The following is a 20118-nucleotide window of genomic DNA, read 5'->3' as shown; positions in this document are numbered from 1 at the left end:
ATTTAAATGAAAGGTTTTAATCCACTCTACCTATCCTGGAAGTGAGGAAAATTACTTAACTCCTCTAGGCCTCAGTTTCTTTAACTATAAAATGAGATTAGACTACTACTAATAACATTTTTTAAGTGACAGCAACAAACACAAGGGAAACATTTATGAGCATTTACAGTATGCCAAGCAGTGGTTTTCCATGTTAATATTAATACTTAAACGTTAATATGCTAAGGGTAGAGTATTTAATACTCACACAACCCTGTGAAACAGATACTATTATTATCCCCACTTTAAAGGTGAGGAAACTGAGCCACAGAGAAGATTAAGTAGAAGAGCCATGCAGTCTGGTTCCACAGGCCATGTTTTTAATGACCATGCTCTACTTGATCTCTAAGACCTTTTCCAGTTCTAAAATTCTGGGTCCATGTACATTTAAGGCAACTTAAGGACATTATTAAACCCTTCTGCTTCAACTGCCACTTAGCAATTATCATTCTTGAAATACGCTAAGAGCCTTGTTCTGAATGACATCTAACTTCACCAGATGTGCAATCCTGACAGACCTCTGACGAAGGATTATAATGGAAAGAAACGGCTCATTTGTATCTGGTTATCTCTGTGAGATACTGGCAAGAGCCAAAGAGCCCAGAGATTTACATGTCACTCAAAATTCTTCTGAAGCCAGGCCTAACCATTCTTTTTCAAGGAAAGGAACAGGCACTGGTCTGGGTGAGTACCTATTAAACTGTTCAAAGAAGCAGATAATTTCACATATCCAATAGCAGGGGCAATTCTAGGCAGATGATCAGGTGTGTTTCTAGATCAACAGTAAACAAACTTTCCCGGTCAGTGGCCAGATAGTAAATATTTTAGGTTTTGCAAGCCACGTGTCATCTCTGCCACATGTTCTTTGTTTTTTCCTTCGAATTCTTTACACATGTAAAAATGATTCTTAGCTCTCAGGGCACACAAAAACACATGCGGGACTGTAGTTTGCTAACCGCTAGTGATCACTAGATGAGTCAACCTTTAAAACATGTTACTGTACATCTTGAGTTTTTAGCTGCCATAACCATCATAAGACTGTCCTTTATTAATACTATAAGTTATACTGAAACAATCAAATTGACAAGATAACTGATTATAAAGCACAGTATTATACATATACTTACTCATTTCAGTGTTTAGTAAACACTTAATACATAGAGGGTGTCAGGTGATTGCTACCATCCTTATAAAAGCATACGACCCAGTTAAGGTTCCAAGTGAAGTCAAAATGCAAAGGTGGCATAAGAAAGGTCTTTTTAAAAAGCTATAGGAATTCTAATGCAGTAAAGATTCCATCTAGTAGAAGCAGGAACATCAAAGTTTGCAAGGGGTGGCAGTATTTGGGATAGATTAAGAAGCACTGAAAAACTGAATGGCAGTGAAGGAAAGTCCCACACACACTGAACACCTTTAGCCAAAACATGACAGTGGGAAAACACAAGCTGCATTCAGAGAAAATTAAATAGTGGTCCAATCTGCTCAGCTTCAGTGATATGGAAATTACTTGGAACCCTGAAGAGGGAAACAGAGGGGGAGATAAGGTTGAATAAGTAGGTTGGGAGAACCAGTGCACAGAAAGCCTTGAATGGCATGCTAAAAAGCAAAGACAACCTTTGGTCAGCAAGAACTCATGAAAGATTTCTGACACTGTATGGTAATGATCAGAATTACACATAAAGAAGGTTACTCTGGTAATGACAAATACGATGAATTGGAGGATGCAGAATGTCCAAATACCAATTTGGAGACTATTCTAAAAAATCCACACTTACTAAAGGTAATGAGAGCTCAAACTAAACAAAGACAGACAGGGAAGGGGGAGGGGTGAGTAGGGTAAGGAGGGGGAGGGATGAGATAAAAGCATCTATAGAAACAAAAGTACTACATCACTGACTGAATATAGGCTGATGAAGAGCAGTAAATCAGATCAGAGATTTGGACACATGTAGCAAACAATGAGAAGTTACTCTATATCGCCCAAATGAAAGTATGCTTTAGGAAGATTAATCAGGCAGTGGTGAAGAAGACAGAGTGGATACAAAGAGACTAGGGTCCATAGGCCCACTAGAAAACCAGTGCAGTAATCAGTCCTCTGGGGGGTGCCCGTCTGAGCTTGGATTATGGCAAAGGAGACAGAAAAGTAGTCATGGACATAAGTTATTTCAAAGGAGTCAAAAAGTCTAGTGACTGAATAGAGTGGATAAAAGAAATCAATCAAACCTAACTACAAGATTTGAGGCCTGGATAAATGGGAAAATAGTTAATAAAAATGTGGAAAATTGGAAGGGAAAGCAAGCCTGGAGAGAAAAAGAGTTTCATATAAAGTATAAATAATTTACAAATGACAGGTATCTATGTAGAAATGGTCAGAAACTACTTAAACATAGAGAACTAGAATTCTGAGTAGCAAGCTAAGCAACTGAAGACAACCAAGTAATGTATCCCAATAGAATTTTTAATGATCTAATGCTACAGAAGCTTCATTCACTCATTCAACAAATATTTATTAAAGTATTACCATATGCCAGGCACAACGCTAAGTACTAAGGATAAATTAATGATGAAGACACACTGTTTCTGCCCTAACATAGCTTACATTCTAATAAGAAAAAAAGAAGAGCCAATAGGCATTCAGAATATAACAAGATAAGGGTCAGTCACAAGGAAAACGAAATGCAAGGTGCTCTGAGAGAACATCAGAGGGCTACCTAAACTGGACTTAGTGGGTATTCACAGGAAACCATTCTATGAAAATAAGATCTAAGCTAAAACTGAGGTGGATAAATTTTAGCATAAGAAAGTGTTATGGGTGAGATGCTTAGAAATCCGGAAGCAAATCACAGCAAGGTCTTACAAGTCATTCATTAATTATTCTGAAATGATCTGAATAAAGGAGATACATGATCAGCATGTAAGCAAGATAAATCTGGCTACAACATCAAGAACCAGGAAAGAAGTAGATATTTAGCAGGGGGAGGAGGTATCAGGATGACTCCCCTGTTCTAAGTTGAGAAAGTAGATGGATAGCAGTACCATCATTCACTGAACTAAGGAATCCAACAGAAGGAGGGGGCTTTTTTGAAAGGGGGAGGGGAAATGAGCTCAGTTTGAGACTTGTAGAGTGTTGTGTCTCTGAAACAATTTGACACAAGTCTAGATATATGAAAATACAGACTGGAGAGGTAGGCTTGGGAGGGATCTCATACAATATGTTAATGAGAAGACAGAAAGCCCAGGTGGAAGGCTGAGGACAAACAAAGTACAGGCTCCACCAAAAGCTTTTCCTAGCAGGACTGTCAGTGTTCTAGATGTTATTCTTAAAACTGTAAGTGAGCTTTGTAAACATTCCTTCTTCTACTTACGTAGAATAAGAAATTACTATGGGCAAGAAAAAAGAAAGCCATGGATCGTTCTACTAGTTGAGCACATTTCAGATGCAATGTGTATACTTTTTAAAAATATAGTATTTATTTGTACAACTACTCCTAAAATAGCTACCTAATGAATCAATAGAGCCTGTGTTCTTATGTGTATATGTTCACTTGGACATTAACACACTTTTATGCGTCAGCCAAGTTAAAACTCAGAAAAATTGTGCAAGTATCTCTGTCAAGCACCTTCAAGCCTTGGACAGACTCCGCCTCTGAACTCTGACAAAGTCCAGATGCTGAGCTATTAAGGATGAGAGGCAAGACCTCTTCTTAGACACTGAATTGGAGTTGAATATGTATACTTCCCCAGATTTGGTCTAGGTTTGAGGCAACAGAAGATGTTTTCTTCTCCCTCGAAAGGTGAAAACCAATGAGAAATAAGAATAGTGTTATTAAGGAAAGGTATACAGATCCTGAAACTAAAATCAATTCCTTTTTTTTAATTAAAGTCAACAGGAATGAAGAGATTCTTGTTCATACTTCAGTCTTTCAAACAACCCTCAAAAAATAATCATAGTCACAAACTTCAGGTATAAAGTGGACTAAGAGTCATTAATGAAACTCCCTGATGAGAGGACTGAAAGTGACTCTGCTAAAGTAGCCATCCTTTAAGTGAAAAGTATATTTTAGAATAGAGATAGGAATCATGTGATCCCAGTAGACTTCATCCACTCATACAAAATATTTACCAAGCAAAATCTGTGCTAAATCCTGGGGCTATAAAGTAAGACATAACCTGAGTACTGAAGGAGCTTACACCCAAAGAGGGGAAAGATGTATATACAAATTACTATAACTGCGAGAGAAGAGAGAAATGAAAGAAGACAAGGCAACAATGATATCATGTTAACTAGCATTAGCAAAGAAATTTTAGATAAAAGAAAGGATCCTCAGCTTTGCAGAAGAACAAACAGTTTAAACCAAAACTACAGGAAGTGAGGGAAGGTCAAGAATGCTTTTTCATCATGAATCTAAGAGAGAATAGTAGAAAAAAAAAAAAAACTAGTGTTTTTAAAATTTTAAACAAAAAATTTTAAACTCTCTGAATCCCCTAGCAAGGATGAGTTTAGAACTCTGTTTCTATTTACTTTACAAGAATCTAAAATAACTATACAAAGAACCATGCTTGGCTTTGAATTTTCTAGTATTAAAATTTTGAAAAGCTCAAAAATTATGCTAAGAAGAGAAGAGCCTCCAAATTCATAACAGGAAACGTGGCATTTTCCCAGATTATTCTCTGGCTTCAATGAAGAGAGAGAATGAAGACCACACTGCAGCAGAAGGATTTATAAATATGAATTACAGGATAAGACAATTTTCCAAACATCTGTCAGAAGTTAATTTGATCCAAGAGAAGGGGGAGAGAGACTTAGAGGGAAGCCAAATATAGTGACTAATGTATGGAACTTTTGTGTACTTCAGTGGGTTGAACTTTTGTGGACTTCAGTGGGCATTACATGCCCACTCCACAATAACAAATACCCAAAGTCTGTGCAGTACCGCACTTTATACTATTCAAAGCACTTTCTCATGTACTTAATCATTTTATTCTCACAAAGCAAGTAGTGGATATCTCTGATTAAATCTAAAGATAGAGACGTGGTACTTTGACATGCTATATGAATTTGGAAGAAATGTAGAGATGCCACGCAGTATTAATGGTTAAGAGAAAAGGTCTTTGAATTAGTCAGACCTAGGTTTGAATCATAGATCTGCTACCTTATTAGTTATGTAACCTTGGGTCAGTAGTTTAATGTTCTCTTCTAGGTATTTTACCTATAAAATGAGGACAATTACCTCATGGAGTTGTTATACAGATTAAATAAAAATATGTAAAGTAGCTGGCATAGTGTCTGAGATAAAGTAGGTACTCAGAAAATGAAAATTAGCAATAGTAGTTTTCAAAAGCTCTATACCTACTTGGTGTAATACTGTAACTAGGATATCACACCAAATCAAATAATTCAGAAACAAAGTTTTACCCAAGATGTAATCTGAGCTCAGAAACTCAGATGTTTTATAATAAAGCAGGCAACTATTAAGAACTGTCCCTGAGGATTTATCTAGTCTTTGTTTCTTGTAATTTGTAAGGGGGTGGGGGGGGGGCAGGGCTGAATAGGATATGTGTAGAAATGAGCTATTTTTGTAATTTTTCCAATTTTTCCTTGAGACCTGGACAGAAATTATACCATAGCCCTTTCTCTGTTGTTAAAACATAGCTATTTGGGACACTTAATCCCCACTTCTGAACATTCTACTTGTGTACTAAGTGGAACCTGCATTGGAAACAACTTAGCATCCATTAATTTGACTAGCAAGAGGAAGTAGCCATCTTTTTAATTTCTCCATTCCATAAAGTTAACTAAATGGAAATCTCTTAACTTTTCTAGGTTTCAGCATCCTTTTCCTGAAAATAAAAATACTAATAGTTGCCCACCTGAGTTGCTATAAGTTAAAGAGGATATCTTTAAGAGCTTTTAATTACAATAAAAGTTAATCAAGTTAAATGATGGAAGAAACCTCAAAAAGAAATTAAATGATAAAAATCATCTATCTGTCACTTTTATACAGGTGACATGGTATAATGAAGAAAGTGCTTATCTAGAAATAAAGAGATGTGTTCTGATCCTGGTTCTGCCACTAACTCCTCTTGATATCTTGGCCATTCATTTATTCCCCAGTACTGTATATCTATCAGATGCCTGCTTCTCCTCCTCCTCTTCCTACTACTACTATTACTGCTAAAACTACTAATAATATATGCTCTACCTTGTTCACAGGCTGTTGTAAGGATGGAGTGAAATAATTTACAGACAAATCTTTAAAGGTAAAAGAGCTATAAAAGTAAGTATGTAGTGATTTTATTCTATTATATATTACATATATATGATATTATTATAGCTATGTCTAAGTTATCATCTATAGCATGAAACTTGCCATGTCCAGTTCAAGAGCTCGATAGGCTCCCTGAGCCTGAGTTTCTTCATTCATCAAAAAAAGGGCACTGAGCTAGATAACTCCAGTATTCCCTCTAATGTTAATCTGCTAATTAGGATATTCTTACTTTTGAGATAAGGAACCTAAAACTAAGAGAGGTTAAGTGATTTGCTCAAGGAATGCAGTCAGTACCAGAACAAAACTGGGATTAGAATTCAGGCTTTCTACTTTCCAAAAAGTAAGCCTTGAAAAATATAAAATGAGTTTTCATTTGTACTGGCTCTTAGACCATGAAATTTACTGTTGTCTCGAAATCTTTCATCTCAGCTTGACTATGTACTTAAGATGTTTTGGGACAGCATTTGTGAAATTAATCACCAAATTGCTATTTCAATCTCCTGAGAATTTCATTCCAAAAAGATGTGATCCTTTTTTGTTGGATTCTACTCCTGCTCTAATTTTTTTCCATTAAAATGAGAAAGCATTGCCATCTACTGGACTCTGAAGACACTGCTGCTACAGTTTTTAGTCTGAGAAAGGAATTCTTACCAATCTAATGCTTTTTGTACTTTGTCAATAACACAAAACTCAGTTATTATAACAGTATGAGTTACATAAAAATAAAACTCCCGAAGTTGGGGCTGTGGTAAAATAGGGTGTGAGAGAGAAAAAGCATATCCCTTCAAGATTTTAATCTCAACTATTGCTATGATAGTCCAAAACATAGCAAGTATTCACCTGTGTTCATTAACAAATTTTTATTGAGCACGCACTACATGGCAGCCACTGTGCAAGGGAGACAATGCTGACATAATAGTAAACATCAGAGATACAATCCCTTTTATCATAGGGTTTAGAACTTAGTGAGTGGTAGATTTCATTTATTACTGATCTCTACTCAGGCTTATAATATACATTAGCACCTTTAATTCTCAAAATAATTTATGATGAGGTAGAAATTGTTATCTCCATTTACAGATGAAAAAACAAACTCAGAGATGACTTAATTTGTCCAATATCTCTCTTCGGTAAGCAGCAGAAGTGCCTGGAAATAAACTCACATCTATGTGACTCCAAAACCCATATTCTTAACCACTAGGAGCGTGCATGCACCCAGGTAGCTATCAGCATCCTCCCAGAAAGGAGAGTAGTTGCCAGAAGGAAATTTGAGTAAAGATAATCTTCTATGTCTATATTAAAGGCAAAATTCCTGAACTTGGATTTGAAAAGATTCCAGTTTATTGGATAAAAAGCTGGCCCACCAGCCTCTTATCCTCCCTGTTCCCCCAACTGCCACCCTAGCAGTTAAATCCACCCAGAAAACATCTCTACTGGACACCTTGCCTTACTCACCAACCTCCATCTACCCCAACTTCAAGCTACAAGAATGTTCTTTCTGCTTCTCCACAATCCCCAAACATTAAAAAAAAATACCTATTCCTTAGGTGTTCTTCAAATTATTTAAGGTTTGCTATAATTCACCTGTGTTATCTGCAAGACACAAATAACTAATATCAAAAACAATTTTTCAAACTAAAGCCATATAAACTGGAGCTCTTCTGGAATATATGTGTTTTATCTCAACTAATAATATATATAGATATATATGATATATCTATATATATATATCTGCCCCAGTTCTTGGCACAGAGCTCCTAAAACCCTTGTAATTTCCTGGGTGCTAAGAGCCCACTTCTGGGCCCTCCTTTTTGCTCTTCTTGGTTCTCTTTTTAGTGGTCTTTGTGTTGGTTAGAGTGCTGGGACTATGTGCCTCCTTGGGGCATTCTTTGTCTTTCTAAAATATACTTTTAATAAAACTATTAAATCTCAGTGACCTGTGATTCTTCACTGCCTTCATCTGAGGAAGAACCTAGGGAAAATGCTAACTACACTTTTGGGCCGCTGTAGTTATCCCTCTCCCTCCCCGCTACCATTGGGGCGACATCGAACTCCGATGGGCCCCAACAGTCACATGAGAAGCTGGCTGTCTGCCTAATTCATGTAATATTTCCTTTCCACTAGCTTTTAAGATTTTCCCTTATAAAATTATACTTAAAGATCTGCAGTTTCTCGAAGATGTCTTAGAGAGAGCTCTAGCTAGGCTTTTAGTGCTCATCAGACATTAATTTTGCCCAGAGGGGCAAATATTTCACCCAAAGCTTCTGCTTCTGTCCATTTCTGTTTCAAAGATGTTTACATCTTGCTTTTTGTTTCTTTGTATTAGCAAGGTAGGCCCTCTTTAAATTTCTCTGATTTCAACAATCATTGCTTTTTCTCTGGTGCAGCAAAGGATCTCAAAGTGTGCACTTACAATGCCATCCTGACTGGAAACTCTGCTTTCTTAAAAAAAAGGTGTGCTTTATGTCAGGTATTTATTTGAAAACTGGTGCAGGGGCAAGATAAGTGAGACTTACAAATAACGAAACACATTAACTGAAGGACTACAGAATAAAATGTACCACTTATGACAATTATATTCAATAAATATTGACCATTTGGTCTTGAATCTCAGCTCTGCTATTTAGTAGCTATGTAATCTTGGGGAAGTGACTAACTTCTCTGTGCCAGCTTCCTCTTCTATACAGGGACAATTGTGAGGTTTAAATAAGGTAAAATGTGTAAAGCATTGAGAATAGTGCCTGACACATAAGTTTCCAGAAAAACTTCCTACTCCAGTTCCCAGAGGAGAAAGTCTAAAAAGAACATTTCTAGTTTTTCTGTGTCCTTCACTCACTCCTCCCCAGAACAAGCAAATGACTTATCTGATTGTTGAGCTTGGAATATGAAACTTAGCTTGACTGCCTCGGTTCTTTCTGCTCCTCTCCCATTCAGGAGCAGCCTATCTAAAACACATATAAATTCTGTTTTGGGCATGGAGGATCAGGCTTTGTCCCTGCAAGGGGAAGATCCCAGTTTTGCTTGTTTTTTTGTTTTTTTTTTTTGGTAGTGGTTTTTGAGTTTGGGGTTTGGTTTGTTTTGCGGGGAGAGGAGTTCAATTTGGAAAGAAGTTCTTTTAGTTGCAGAATTTAAGCCACATTTGCCAATTAGTTTTATCAGTAATAAAGCCAATATTCTGATCTCTATTTGTCTAACATCTCTCTTATTTCTAAACTTGTTCCAAATTCAGGAGGAAACGGAAGGGGTAAATTATTGGCCTACCCAAAACTTCAATTACTATTATATTTGGCTATAGGATTCTTAGGGAGATTAAATACAATAATAGATATAAAGTTCTTAAAATAGCATTTGATACACAGTGACATTCAATAGGTACTAGCCATTAGTATTATCACTCCTATGGGCCAGACATTGTACTATATGGTTACCAGTTGCAGGAGAAACTTAATTGATGGTTAACCCTGTAAATGAGATGTTACAAACAACACCAGTAGCAGTCCCACAATTCTCTCATCAAATCGAACATTTTGAAAAAGCAAATACCATGTCTCAAGAACTGTGATAGGTACTAGGAATTCAAAATTATATACAGAAATCTGTCCTTAAAAGCTTACAGACTAGAAAGGAAGAAAGAGTTATGAGAGTTATGTCAAAGGTATACATAAGGTGTTGCTATACTTTTGGATCTCAGAAGGTGAGGACTTTAAAATAAAGAGAGAAGAAAAGCTTATCAGAGCTTGAGCTGAGTTTTGAAGAAGTCAACGAGACCTTAGCTTCCATTATGCCAAATACAATGAGCAATTTTCAGTTTTCATCTTATTTGACCACTCTTTCTCCTCAAAAACAAAACAGGACAAAACAAAACAAAAACTTCTCTTCCTCTGGCCTCTGGGCGTCTATAAGAGACTTCGTTCTCTTTTCCTTCTTTATCTTTCACCACTCCTTCTCAGTTACCTTTTCCAATGGCTCCCCTTCTATTTGGACTTAAAGTTAGAAGTCATCAAAAATTGGTGACTAAGCCCCTTTTTTTTCACTGTGCGGCCTGTCCTTAATCTAACTTATCTGTACTCATGACTTCAGTGACTATTTGCCATTAGCCCCATACTTATATCTCTAACTCACTTTTCTCCTCTACACTCCAGACTCATATATCCAAATGCCTAACATCTACACATGGATATCTCAAAGGCATCTCAAAGTCCACAATCAAATTTCAACTCACGATCTGCCTCCACCATAAACCTAGTCGTCTTCAAGTACCCCTTAGTTTTCTCAGTTTAGAACCTTTATCTACTCAGTTACTTCACCCAAGCCAGAAACCCAAAAGTCCTCCCTAACACCTCCTTTTTCTTTATACCTTTAATTCAAACCATACCAAGTCCTAACGATTTTACCTCCTAAAACTTTCTTATATCCATCTTCTCTCTATTCTACGATAACCCTATTGTTCCAAAGTATCAGCACCTCTTAGCCGATATACTGCAAGATCCTCCTTACTATCTTCCCACATATATTCTGTCTCTTTTACAATCAGTACCTACTGCAGCAAGTGAAATTATTAAATCACAAATATGTATCACTGCCAGGCTAAAAATCCTTCAACACACTCCTCTGCTATTAGGATAAAATCCCATAAAAGATTATGTATGGCGTGGTCCTTCCCTACCTCCCCAGCCTCATCTGTATCACTCTCCCTCATCACTCTGACCTTCCTTCAGTCCCTAAAATGTACCATGTCCCCTTCCACTACATGGCTTTCCAACATGTTACCCTTCTCTGCCTGGAATGTGCTCTTTATTCAGCCCCGACTCCCTCCACATAGTTCATTTCCTCTCATCCTCTGGACTGTAACCTTAAAAATCAAGTCCCCAAGACGATCTTTCTTGAACCACTAGAGTAGGTAATGAGGTCCTAATTACATGCTTTTATAGCACTTACCACCATTTGTATTTATATATTTATCTGTTAGGTTCCTTTATCAGTGTTTGTCTCTTCCATACACTCCATGGCAATAGGAAAATATCCATTTGCTCACCATTGTACCCTTAGCACTAAGAGCACAGTAGCTGACATTCAGCAGGTGCTCAATAAATAGCTGTGGAATGAATGGAGCATTCTAGCAACAGCATTTAAGACACTCAAGAATACCATGTCTCAAGAACTGTGATAGGTAAGCAGCCTGATCACTAAGAACAAATAATATAAAGCACTCACTCCATTGGTTTGTGGCTATTATTAAGTGGGATAAAGAACATGAATCACCTGGCATAGGACCACAGACATTAGATACTTAGTAAATATGGATTCTCTTCCCTCTCCTCTCTCTAATAGCCTTTAGATATAGAGATAGTGCTGACTATGACATTATTTGACTCATAATTTCTTAAATGTACTGAAAGTCGTAAAAGCTTTCTGAAACATTTAATAAAACTGTTTTGTATTTAATCAAAATTCACCATTCCTTCTTAACCCCCAAAGAATTATGTAGAATAAGAAAAAACAGTTCAGATATTCTTTTAGGAAAACGAAGATTATCTGGATTTAGAAAAAATGAATTGGGGTGGTTACAAAATAAAGGCATTCATCCTAAGCCACACTAAACAACAAACTTACAATGATACTTAAAAAACATAATTCTGTTTACACAGTGCATTTTACCCTATAAGTCAAGGCACACCTGCACTAAATAAAACTCATAGCACTAGGAAAATCCTCTTACCTTATGTTCAAATGGAGCACCATAGTAGCCATCATTCAACCCAAAAATTATTTCATTTTGGTTGCGGGCATGAATCTAAGAGAGGAGGAAAACATACTATTAGTTCTTCTCATTCCAATCAAGTTTTAATATGATCAGAGAGCAACAGTTACGACAGAACACTTCAGTGCTGAAAAACAGGCTGTTGTATCTGACAAGTCAGCAGAACACAAATCACTATCACCAGACCAGGTAATCAACTGAGAGTTTCCTGCTTTAGTCAAAGACCTCACAAAACCATCACATGAGATCATAGGCATCATTATTCACACATATTTTCCACAAATACTTCTTGAGGTTTTTACGAAAAGGCTATTCCTGAAGTACAGGGGATTCAGAGGCGTATCATAGTCTCTCATCTCAAAGAAAACACAATCCAGTACTTTTAAAAATATAAAGCCCTAGGAAAAAAAAAAGATTAATATTCTCCATTTTCAAAGAGACAGTTTAAAGATATCTAACCCCCAAAGTCTTTAAATGTCTACTTGATTAAGGTCTGCATACCACTGTCTTTCAAATGCAACTGATTTGAGCTTCAATCAGTGCCTCCTCAAATTAAACTTCACCTAATAAGTGGACAGATTAAATCTTTAACATTGAAGAACTAAGATTTAAAAAATAACTCAAAATAGTATAAAGTATCCAATTGTGAAAAGAGAAAATAGATTTAGGTGCTTGATCAGAAAGAGTTGGGGCTTAAAAATTTTTTTAATTGCTTTTGCAGTGAAGGATTAAGTGAGGGTTCAAGAGGGGAAAGACAAGGATTACCAGAATAGAATATTCGATCCCTTCTTTCTCTTCCTACAGACAGAATAGCCAAAGCCAGCAGCAGAATATTTCTGTGAACACTCATTTGACTTCCATATCTCCTACCTTTATTACTAAAGCAAAATTAATCACATGTTTCCTGTTTACCTACAATATCTACTTAACTGAATACACTACCAACAAAATATGAGTCTGAAATAATAAATTCATAATGAAAACTATAAATCAGTCTCAAGAAGTACTTCCTTTTATGAGAGAAAAAAGAAAGTATTAAGAAATCAGTTTCAAGATTAGAAGGGACCTGAAATTTTACAAACATAAAATATTTTATATACACATATACCTAGGCGGATAAAAGACTGCTTTATAAAATCTTCCAAACTGTCCACAAAGAATGTGTACTCCTTTTAAAATTAGAAAAAAATATACCATTAAACTAGTGGTTGGTGGGGGACACTACCAACAGGAGTAAATTTAATATGAAGTAAATTTAAGCAATAGCCTAAAACTAGGTTTTCAAACCCTTTTGTCTCTCTGTCATCAAAATCTAAGTCAGGACCAGCTTAGTTCATGACTTCTAGGGAAAACATCCTGATTAACTCTATTATCTCTAAAGGCTATTCAGGAAATTGGGTTTTATTTGTAGTTCTGGCACAAACAAGTATATGACTTTGGACAAGTTGCATCATCACTCTGGGCCCTAGTTTCCTCAAGTAAGAATGAATGGGTTAGATTATGCTCTGTAATGTCATTCTTCTGTGCCTATTCCCATCTTTTCTACAGCTAATTCCAAGTATCACTCAAAATTCACGTAGGACTATCAACCAACTTAATCTAATTGACATTTGTAAAATATTCCATTCAATGACAGCAGAATACATATCACATGTACATGAAACATTCACCAATACAGACCATATATTCTGGGCCATAAAATAAATCTCCAAAAAGTTAAAAGGACTGAAATCTATTTTCTGTAAACTCAACAGAATTAAAGTAGAAATCAACAAAAGAAAGATATCTGGAAAATCCGCAAATGTTTGAAAATTAAACAACATACTTCTAAATAACCCTTGGGTCAAGAAGAAATAAAAGGAAATTAGAAAATACTTTTAATTGAATGAAAAATGAAAATGCAATATCAAATTGTGGGTCACAGCTAAAGCAACGCTTAGTGGAGAATTTATTAAATGTTATTTTAGCCAAGAGAAGTCTCAAATCAGTAATCCAGGATCCCACATGAAGAAACCAGCAAAGAAGAGCAAATTAAACCCAAAGAAAGCAAAAGGAAGAAAGTAATAAAGATGAAAGCAGAAATCAAAAACTGTGAAACAGTAACAATAAAGATATTCGATGAGACCAAACACTAGTTCTTTGAAAAGCTAATAAAATTAGTAAATCTCTAGTTGAGTGATCACGGGAAAGAGAAGACAGAAATTACTAATAACAAAGAGGAAAGTGGAAAGAATCATCATATATCCTACATACATTAAAAGGAGGGGGGGAGAAGGGAGGTAGATGGGGAAAAAATTTTAAATCATTTCTTCAATTAAAAAAATAAATTTAAAAAAAGGATATGGGAATATTACAGACATTTTTATAGCGATAAATTTGAAATCTTGGGTGAAATTGACAAATTCTTTGGAAGGCAATCTTTCAAAGCTCACTTACAAAAACAAAGATAACCTGAATAACCCCATATCTAATAAAGTAATTTAAGTCATACTTCTAAAACATCCCACAAAGAAATTCTATAACCCAGATGGCTTCACTAAAGAATTCTGTCAAACATTTGTGAAATAAATAACAACTCTACACAAATTCACCACAAAAATAAAAGAGTAAACACTTCCCAATCCATTTTATGAGACCAGCATTAATCTGATACTAAACCATACAAGGACATTCCAAGAAAAAATAGATCAATATCCCTCATGGACATAAATGAAAAAAGCCTTAATGAAATATTAGCAAATCAAATCCATTACAAATGAAGACAACTTCCTCAACCTATAAAGTGTCTACAAAATTTACAGCTAATATACTTAATAATGAAAGAAAATACTTCTCCCAATATCAGCAACAAAACAAGGATGGCCACTCTACTCATTTCTATTTAATACTATACTGAGATCTTAACCAGTGAAATAAGATAAGAAAAAGAAAGACATACACTTTAGAAAGGAAGACTAAACTGTCTGTATTCACAGACAACATACTGCCTATACAGCAATGTACAAAAAAAATACACACACCAAACAATTACTAGATATAATGAGTGAGTTTAGTAAGATCATAGAATAAAAAATCAATACAGAAATGTTTCTATATAATAGCAATAAACTTTGGAAAAAGGAATATTCTTAAAAGAAATACCATTTAAATTAGCATCAATAAACATGGAATCTATAGCTACAAATCTAACAAAATATGTACAACATCTGTATATTGTATGCTACAAAAAAACTGATGAGTGAAATCAAAGAAGGTGTTCACAAATGGAGATATCATGTCTGCAGATTAAAAAATTATTCCATATTTGAGTTCCCTCACATTTTCTTAGATTCAACACCTATCAAAATCCTAGCAGGATTTTGATAGAAATTGACTAATTTTAAAGTGTATATGTAAAGGTAAAATATCCAGAAGAGCCGGAACAACTCTGAAAAGAGAACAAAGTTGGAAGATTCACATTACCTGAATTCAAAACTGTATAAAACTTCAGTAATCAAGATACTATGATATTGGCACAGAGACAGACGTGTAGATTAGTGAGATAGAACAGAGTCCAGAAATAAACCTACACAAATGATTTTCAACAACAGATTTTCAAAAAAAACAAGGTAATTCAATGGGGGAAATAATAGCCTTTACAACAGAGTGCAGGAATGAATGTTCATCTATCTGTAAAAGAATAAACCTTGTACTTCATATCAAAGTTAATTCAAAATGGATCATAGACATAAACATAAAACCTAAAATGATAAAACTTCATAGGAGGAAGTCTGGATTAGGCAAAGATATCTTGGAGAAGACACAAAAGAAAAAACAAAGATAAAAAGAAACAAAAAAACTGATATAGTGTACTTTAACATTTGAAAACTTCTATTTTTTGAATGACACTTAAAAAAATAAAAGACTAGCCACAGATTGGCAGAAAATATTTAGAAAATACATATCTTATAAAGGACTGACTCATTCAGAATACATACAGAACTTTTATAACTCAATAATGAGAATTCAAACAACAAAATTAAAAATGGGCAAAATTTCTGCATAAATATTTCCCAAGAGAGAGAGAGCAAGAACAAGAGAAGCTGATGGCAAATAAACATTTTCTTAATGCTCGACATAATTTTTCATCATTATGAAAATTCAAATTAAATTCACAATGAGATACTACTTCAAACCCATTAGAATGCAGAATGGCAGTCATTTTGGAAAACAGTTTGGCTGTTTCTTGTAAATTTCAACATACATTTAACATTAGGCCTAGAAATTCCATTCCAGGGCATTTTCTCAAGAGAAATGACAACATATGTCAACACAAAGATCTATATTTAAATATTCATAGCAGCTTTATTCGTTGTGCAGTGGTTACTCAACTTCACATATTTTTCAAACCCATTGAACTGTTCATTTTAAAAGAGTGAACTATATTGTATGTAAATTATACGTCAAGGAACCTAACTTGTAAGAAACATTTCATTCCAAAATCAGTCTTTCTTGCCTCTATCTAAGCTTGTCTAAATACCTCTTCCGTGAACTCCCATAACTCTCTAGGTAGGAATTCATCAATCGTCAGTTTACAGGATCTAGGAATCATGACTTACTCATCTCCGGATCCTTAACATTAAGAACAATGCCTGGTAGAAAGCAGATCAATGAACCTCAATAATTCTGGCTATTATCCTGATACATCTTAGTCTTGCTTTCCTCTAAAAATCTGTAATTCTATTTTATCTGATTTTCTAGTAGCATGTTATTTGTTATGCCTATTTAATACATAGGTGAGTTTTCACTTTCTACAATGATATTAAGTTTCTAATTGGCTTTAAAAACAAGTTTTCTTTCTCTTGATCTCTGTTATATTGGCATAATCAACTTTGTAAAAAGACACCTGAACGTTGACTCTCTGAAATTAGGGCAGGTTAGACATATGCACAGTTGGGTACTTTAAGAAGACTACCACCTAAGGAATGTGTGAGTTGAAAAGCATGATGAAGGCCATTTTCTCTGGCCAAAGACTCTCCTATAAGCCTGCAGCCCTGCAACTCTAATGTTTAGCAGTATCTTCCACAAAATGTAAATACTTTCAAAAGAAAAATAAGTAAGTTCTTAATATCATGGTCTACCCACAGAGAGCCAACACGGCATGTGGGGAGACAGACAGGGTAAATGCTTCAGTACAGACTCCAGCTGACCAGCCCAAAGGCAACACATGCCTGGTCCTGAAGGAGCAGAGAAAGGCCTAAGCCAGAAGTCTTTATTTTATGTTTTAATTAAGACCATCCCTAAAATAGAGTAAAAATGCAAAAATAAAAAGATTAAGAATTTGTAGCAGGCTAGAATTTAGCTAAGGAAAATGTCTATTATATGCATTGTTCTAGTAACTACAGAAGAACACAAAGTATGGTGAGTAAAATAAGGGCAGAGATTTTTTTTTTTAATCCTCTTCCCCCCAAAAATATGTAGAATTGTTTCCATAAAAGGAACATACCAGTAAGTATATATTGAATAAATATTAAGAAACATCAGGAATGTCTGCAGATGTGACTAACATTTTAGGCTTACCCTTAACAGTTAGTCCCACAAGTATCACAAAATAGAAATGGCATGCACTCCACGGTGGAGTGGGTGGTTACCAAGGACCAGTGTGCTGTACCAGTGTGCTACAGCACAAAGAGAAGGAATTTTTAAATCAGCCAAGTGTGGATTTAAATCCTAGCTCCACCTAGCACTGTGAGCTTGAGCAGTTTCTTAAATTCCCTGAAGTTCAATTTTCCCATCTGGAAAATAAGGGCAATTACTATCAACCTTTACAAGGTTGCTATAAACATTAATTGTTAATAACCTATATCAAGAGATGGCAAATAGATTTCCTTTCATATGTAGTTCTGATGTATTGCTAGTTGCATCCTGGGACACTGTATTACAAAGGATTATGGAGCTACTTCTGAGCTCAGCTAGATGAGTGCTATGATCGCTTAGCTACATCACTCATGGTTGATGAGTAGCAATACATAAGCCAGGAATTTGTCATGCCCATGCTCAATAAACAATACTCTTCTTATTTCTAGAATAACCTAACTCTGCTGGTCATAAGAGAAGGTATTTAATAGTATGTTCCTTGTTCCTTATTTTCAACTTAATTTTCAAATTCTAGAGGGCAATGTCCAATAAGACAGAAGAAGCCTTGTGCTATATAAGAAAGCATATTCTTTTCTACTAAAAAAAAAAAATGGTTCTAAATTAGCAGCTTAGGGTTCTTCTTCAGAAATTTCTTCAGTTAAAGGTTACTTTTTAAACTTGGTAACAACTCGAATTTCTACAATTAAGTAAACAATCATAAAAAGTCTCTCTTTATAATAGGAAACGTAGAATCAGAAGAATCAACAGAAAGGTTAGAGAGGTTAATGTACAGAAGACAACTACTCGAAACTTCAGCCTAAAAATTACCTGCTGACCCAAGTATTTCAGCCCATCCAAACAGACTTTCCATTCAATCAACAGCTGGTAGACATCCTCCTTTCCGCCCCATATCTTCACCACGAAACAGGACACAGATGTATCAAGACGGTCCGGCATTATTCCAAAATCGAGACTCCGCCATGTCGGATTCTGTTGATGGAAAAGAAAACTTGCCTTAAGATGACTCTAACTTGTTTTCAATTAGGTTTTGGAAATCATTTTGTTTTTAAAAACTAAAGACCTCAAAAATATTTTAAATTGCAAACTTAAGTGAACCAAAAAGACATTCCAATTAACACAACAGGGGTGATACTGGTATTTTTAAAATTTCTCTGCTTATTTATTATAGCCACTAAAAGGAGCATATGTTCTAATCATTAATACAGCTTCATATGGTAATGTATTTATTTATTCAGTACCTAATAAGCAATTATTAAGAACCAACATATAAACAATGCCCTCAAAGTACCTCCAATCTATTGTTGGATTCAAACCTCTATTTAAATAATTTCATAAAAAGTTCAATAACAGAATGATGCACAGGAGGGAATAATAAACCTTGAAGGAACAGGGGAGAGACATCACAGAGGCTGTGCAACTTGGCTTTTAAAGGACAAACAGGATTTCACCAGGTTAAAATAAGGAATTCCAGGCAAAGCGAACATGATAAACATGGGCTCAGAGGTGTGAAATAGCAAGGTGTGGTCAGGCAACTAAGGCAACTGCTGGAACACACAACACCAGAGTGACAGGACACAAAGCTGGAGAGATAAACAAGGGACTAAACTGAAAGACCTTTTATGCCTTGCCAGGAGGCAGTCCTTTACTCTATATGAGATATGGGGCCACTGAAAGGTTTTAAGGTTAATGGACTACTACATGCAACGATATGGATGAATTTTACAAATATTATGCTAAGCAAAAGAGTATATGCCATATAAAAGTTCAAAAACTAGCAGAATTAATCTGTGGTGCTAGAAGTCAAGACAGTGGTTCTCTTTGGGAGGAAGAAGTAACGAGAGGGAGAACAAAAGGTGCTGATAATGTTCTAGCTCTTGATCTGGTTATACTGATCTGTTCCCTTTGAAAAGTCATCAGGCTATTATTTGCGCCCTTTACTATAATGTATGCTGCATCTCAATAAAAAAGTAACAAAACTAATTTTTAGAAGACTCAATAATGGAAAAAATACAGCCTCTTACAAGGAGGTGCCTGCGGAAATAAATCAGATGAAGGTATCTCGTCATGATGTAATTTTAGGCCGTAAAGCCTAAAGAGCAAGAGTTAGAGGACCTTCCTAGCCTTCAAATTACACCACCTGAAAAGGCAGCCATTTAAACAAATGAACAAGACAAACAAACAAGAGACTCATGGTCACGGACAATAGACTAGTGGTTACCAGAGGGTAGCAGGGAGTGGGGAGGTAGACGGAGTAAAGGGGGTCAAATATGTGGTGACAAAAAGAAATCTAACTATGGGAGGTGAATGCACAGTGTAAACATATATATACCTTACTGTTAAAGTATACGGCTGAAACTTATTAGATTTTGTTAACCAATGTCACCATAAAAAACGGAAGGAAGGAAGGGAGGG

General features: G+C 35.5%; 1 protein-coding gene across 2 annotated transcripts in view; it reads right to left on the bottom strand.

Annotated features, from left to right (window-relative positions):
* The window catches only part of UVRAG (UV radiation resistance associated), a 253876-nt gene that overhangs the window by 195321 nt on the left and 38437 nt on the right, over positions 1–20118 (bottom strand). For both annotated transcript variants that reach the window (XM_006926633.3, XM_025042682.1), the window contains 2 exons: positions 18514–18675; positions 12028–12102 (listed from right to left, as the gene is read on the bottom strand). In XM_006926633.3, the coding sequence (XP_006926695.1) occupies positions 12028–12102; positions 18514–18675 (237 nt within the window). The remainder of the gene's footprint in view (positions 1–12027; positions 12103–18513; positions 18676–20118) is intronic.

This window comes from Pteropus alecto, unplaced genomic scaffold (assembly GCF_000325575.1).
Source record: "Pteropus alecto unplaced genomic scaffold, ASM32557v1 scaffold7, whole genome shotgun sequence".
Taxonomy (NCBI): domain Eukaryota; kingdom Metazoa; phylum Chordata; class Mammalia; order Chiroptera; family Pteropodidae; genus Pteropus; species Pteropus alecto.
This window is presented reverse-complemented; position numbering and strand designations above follow the sequence as displayed.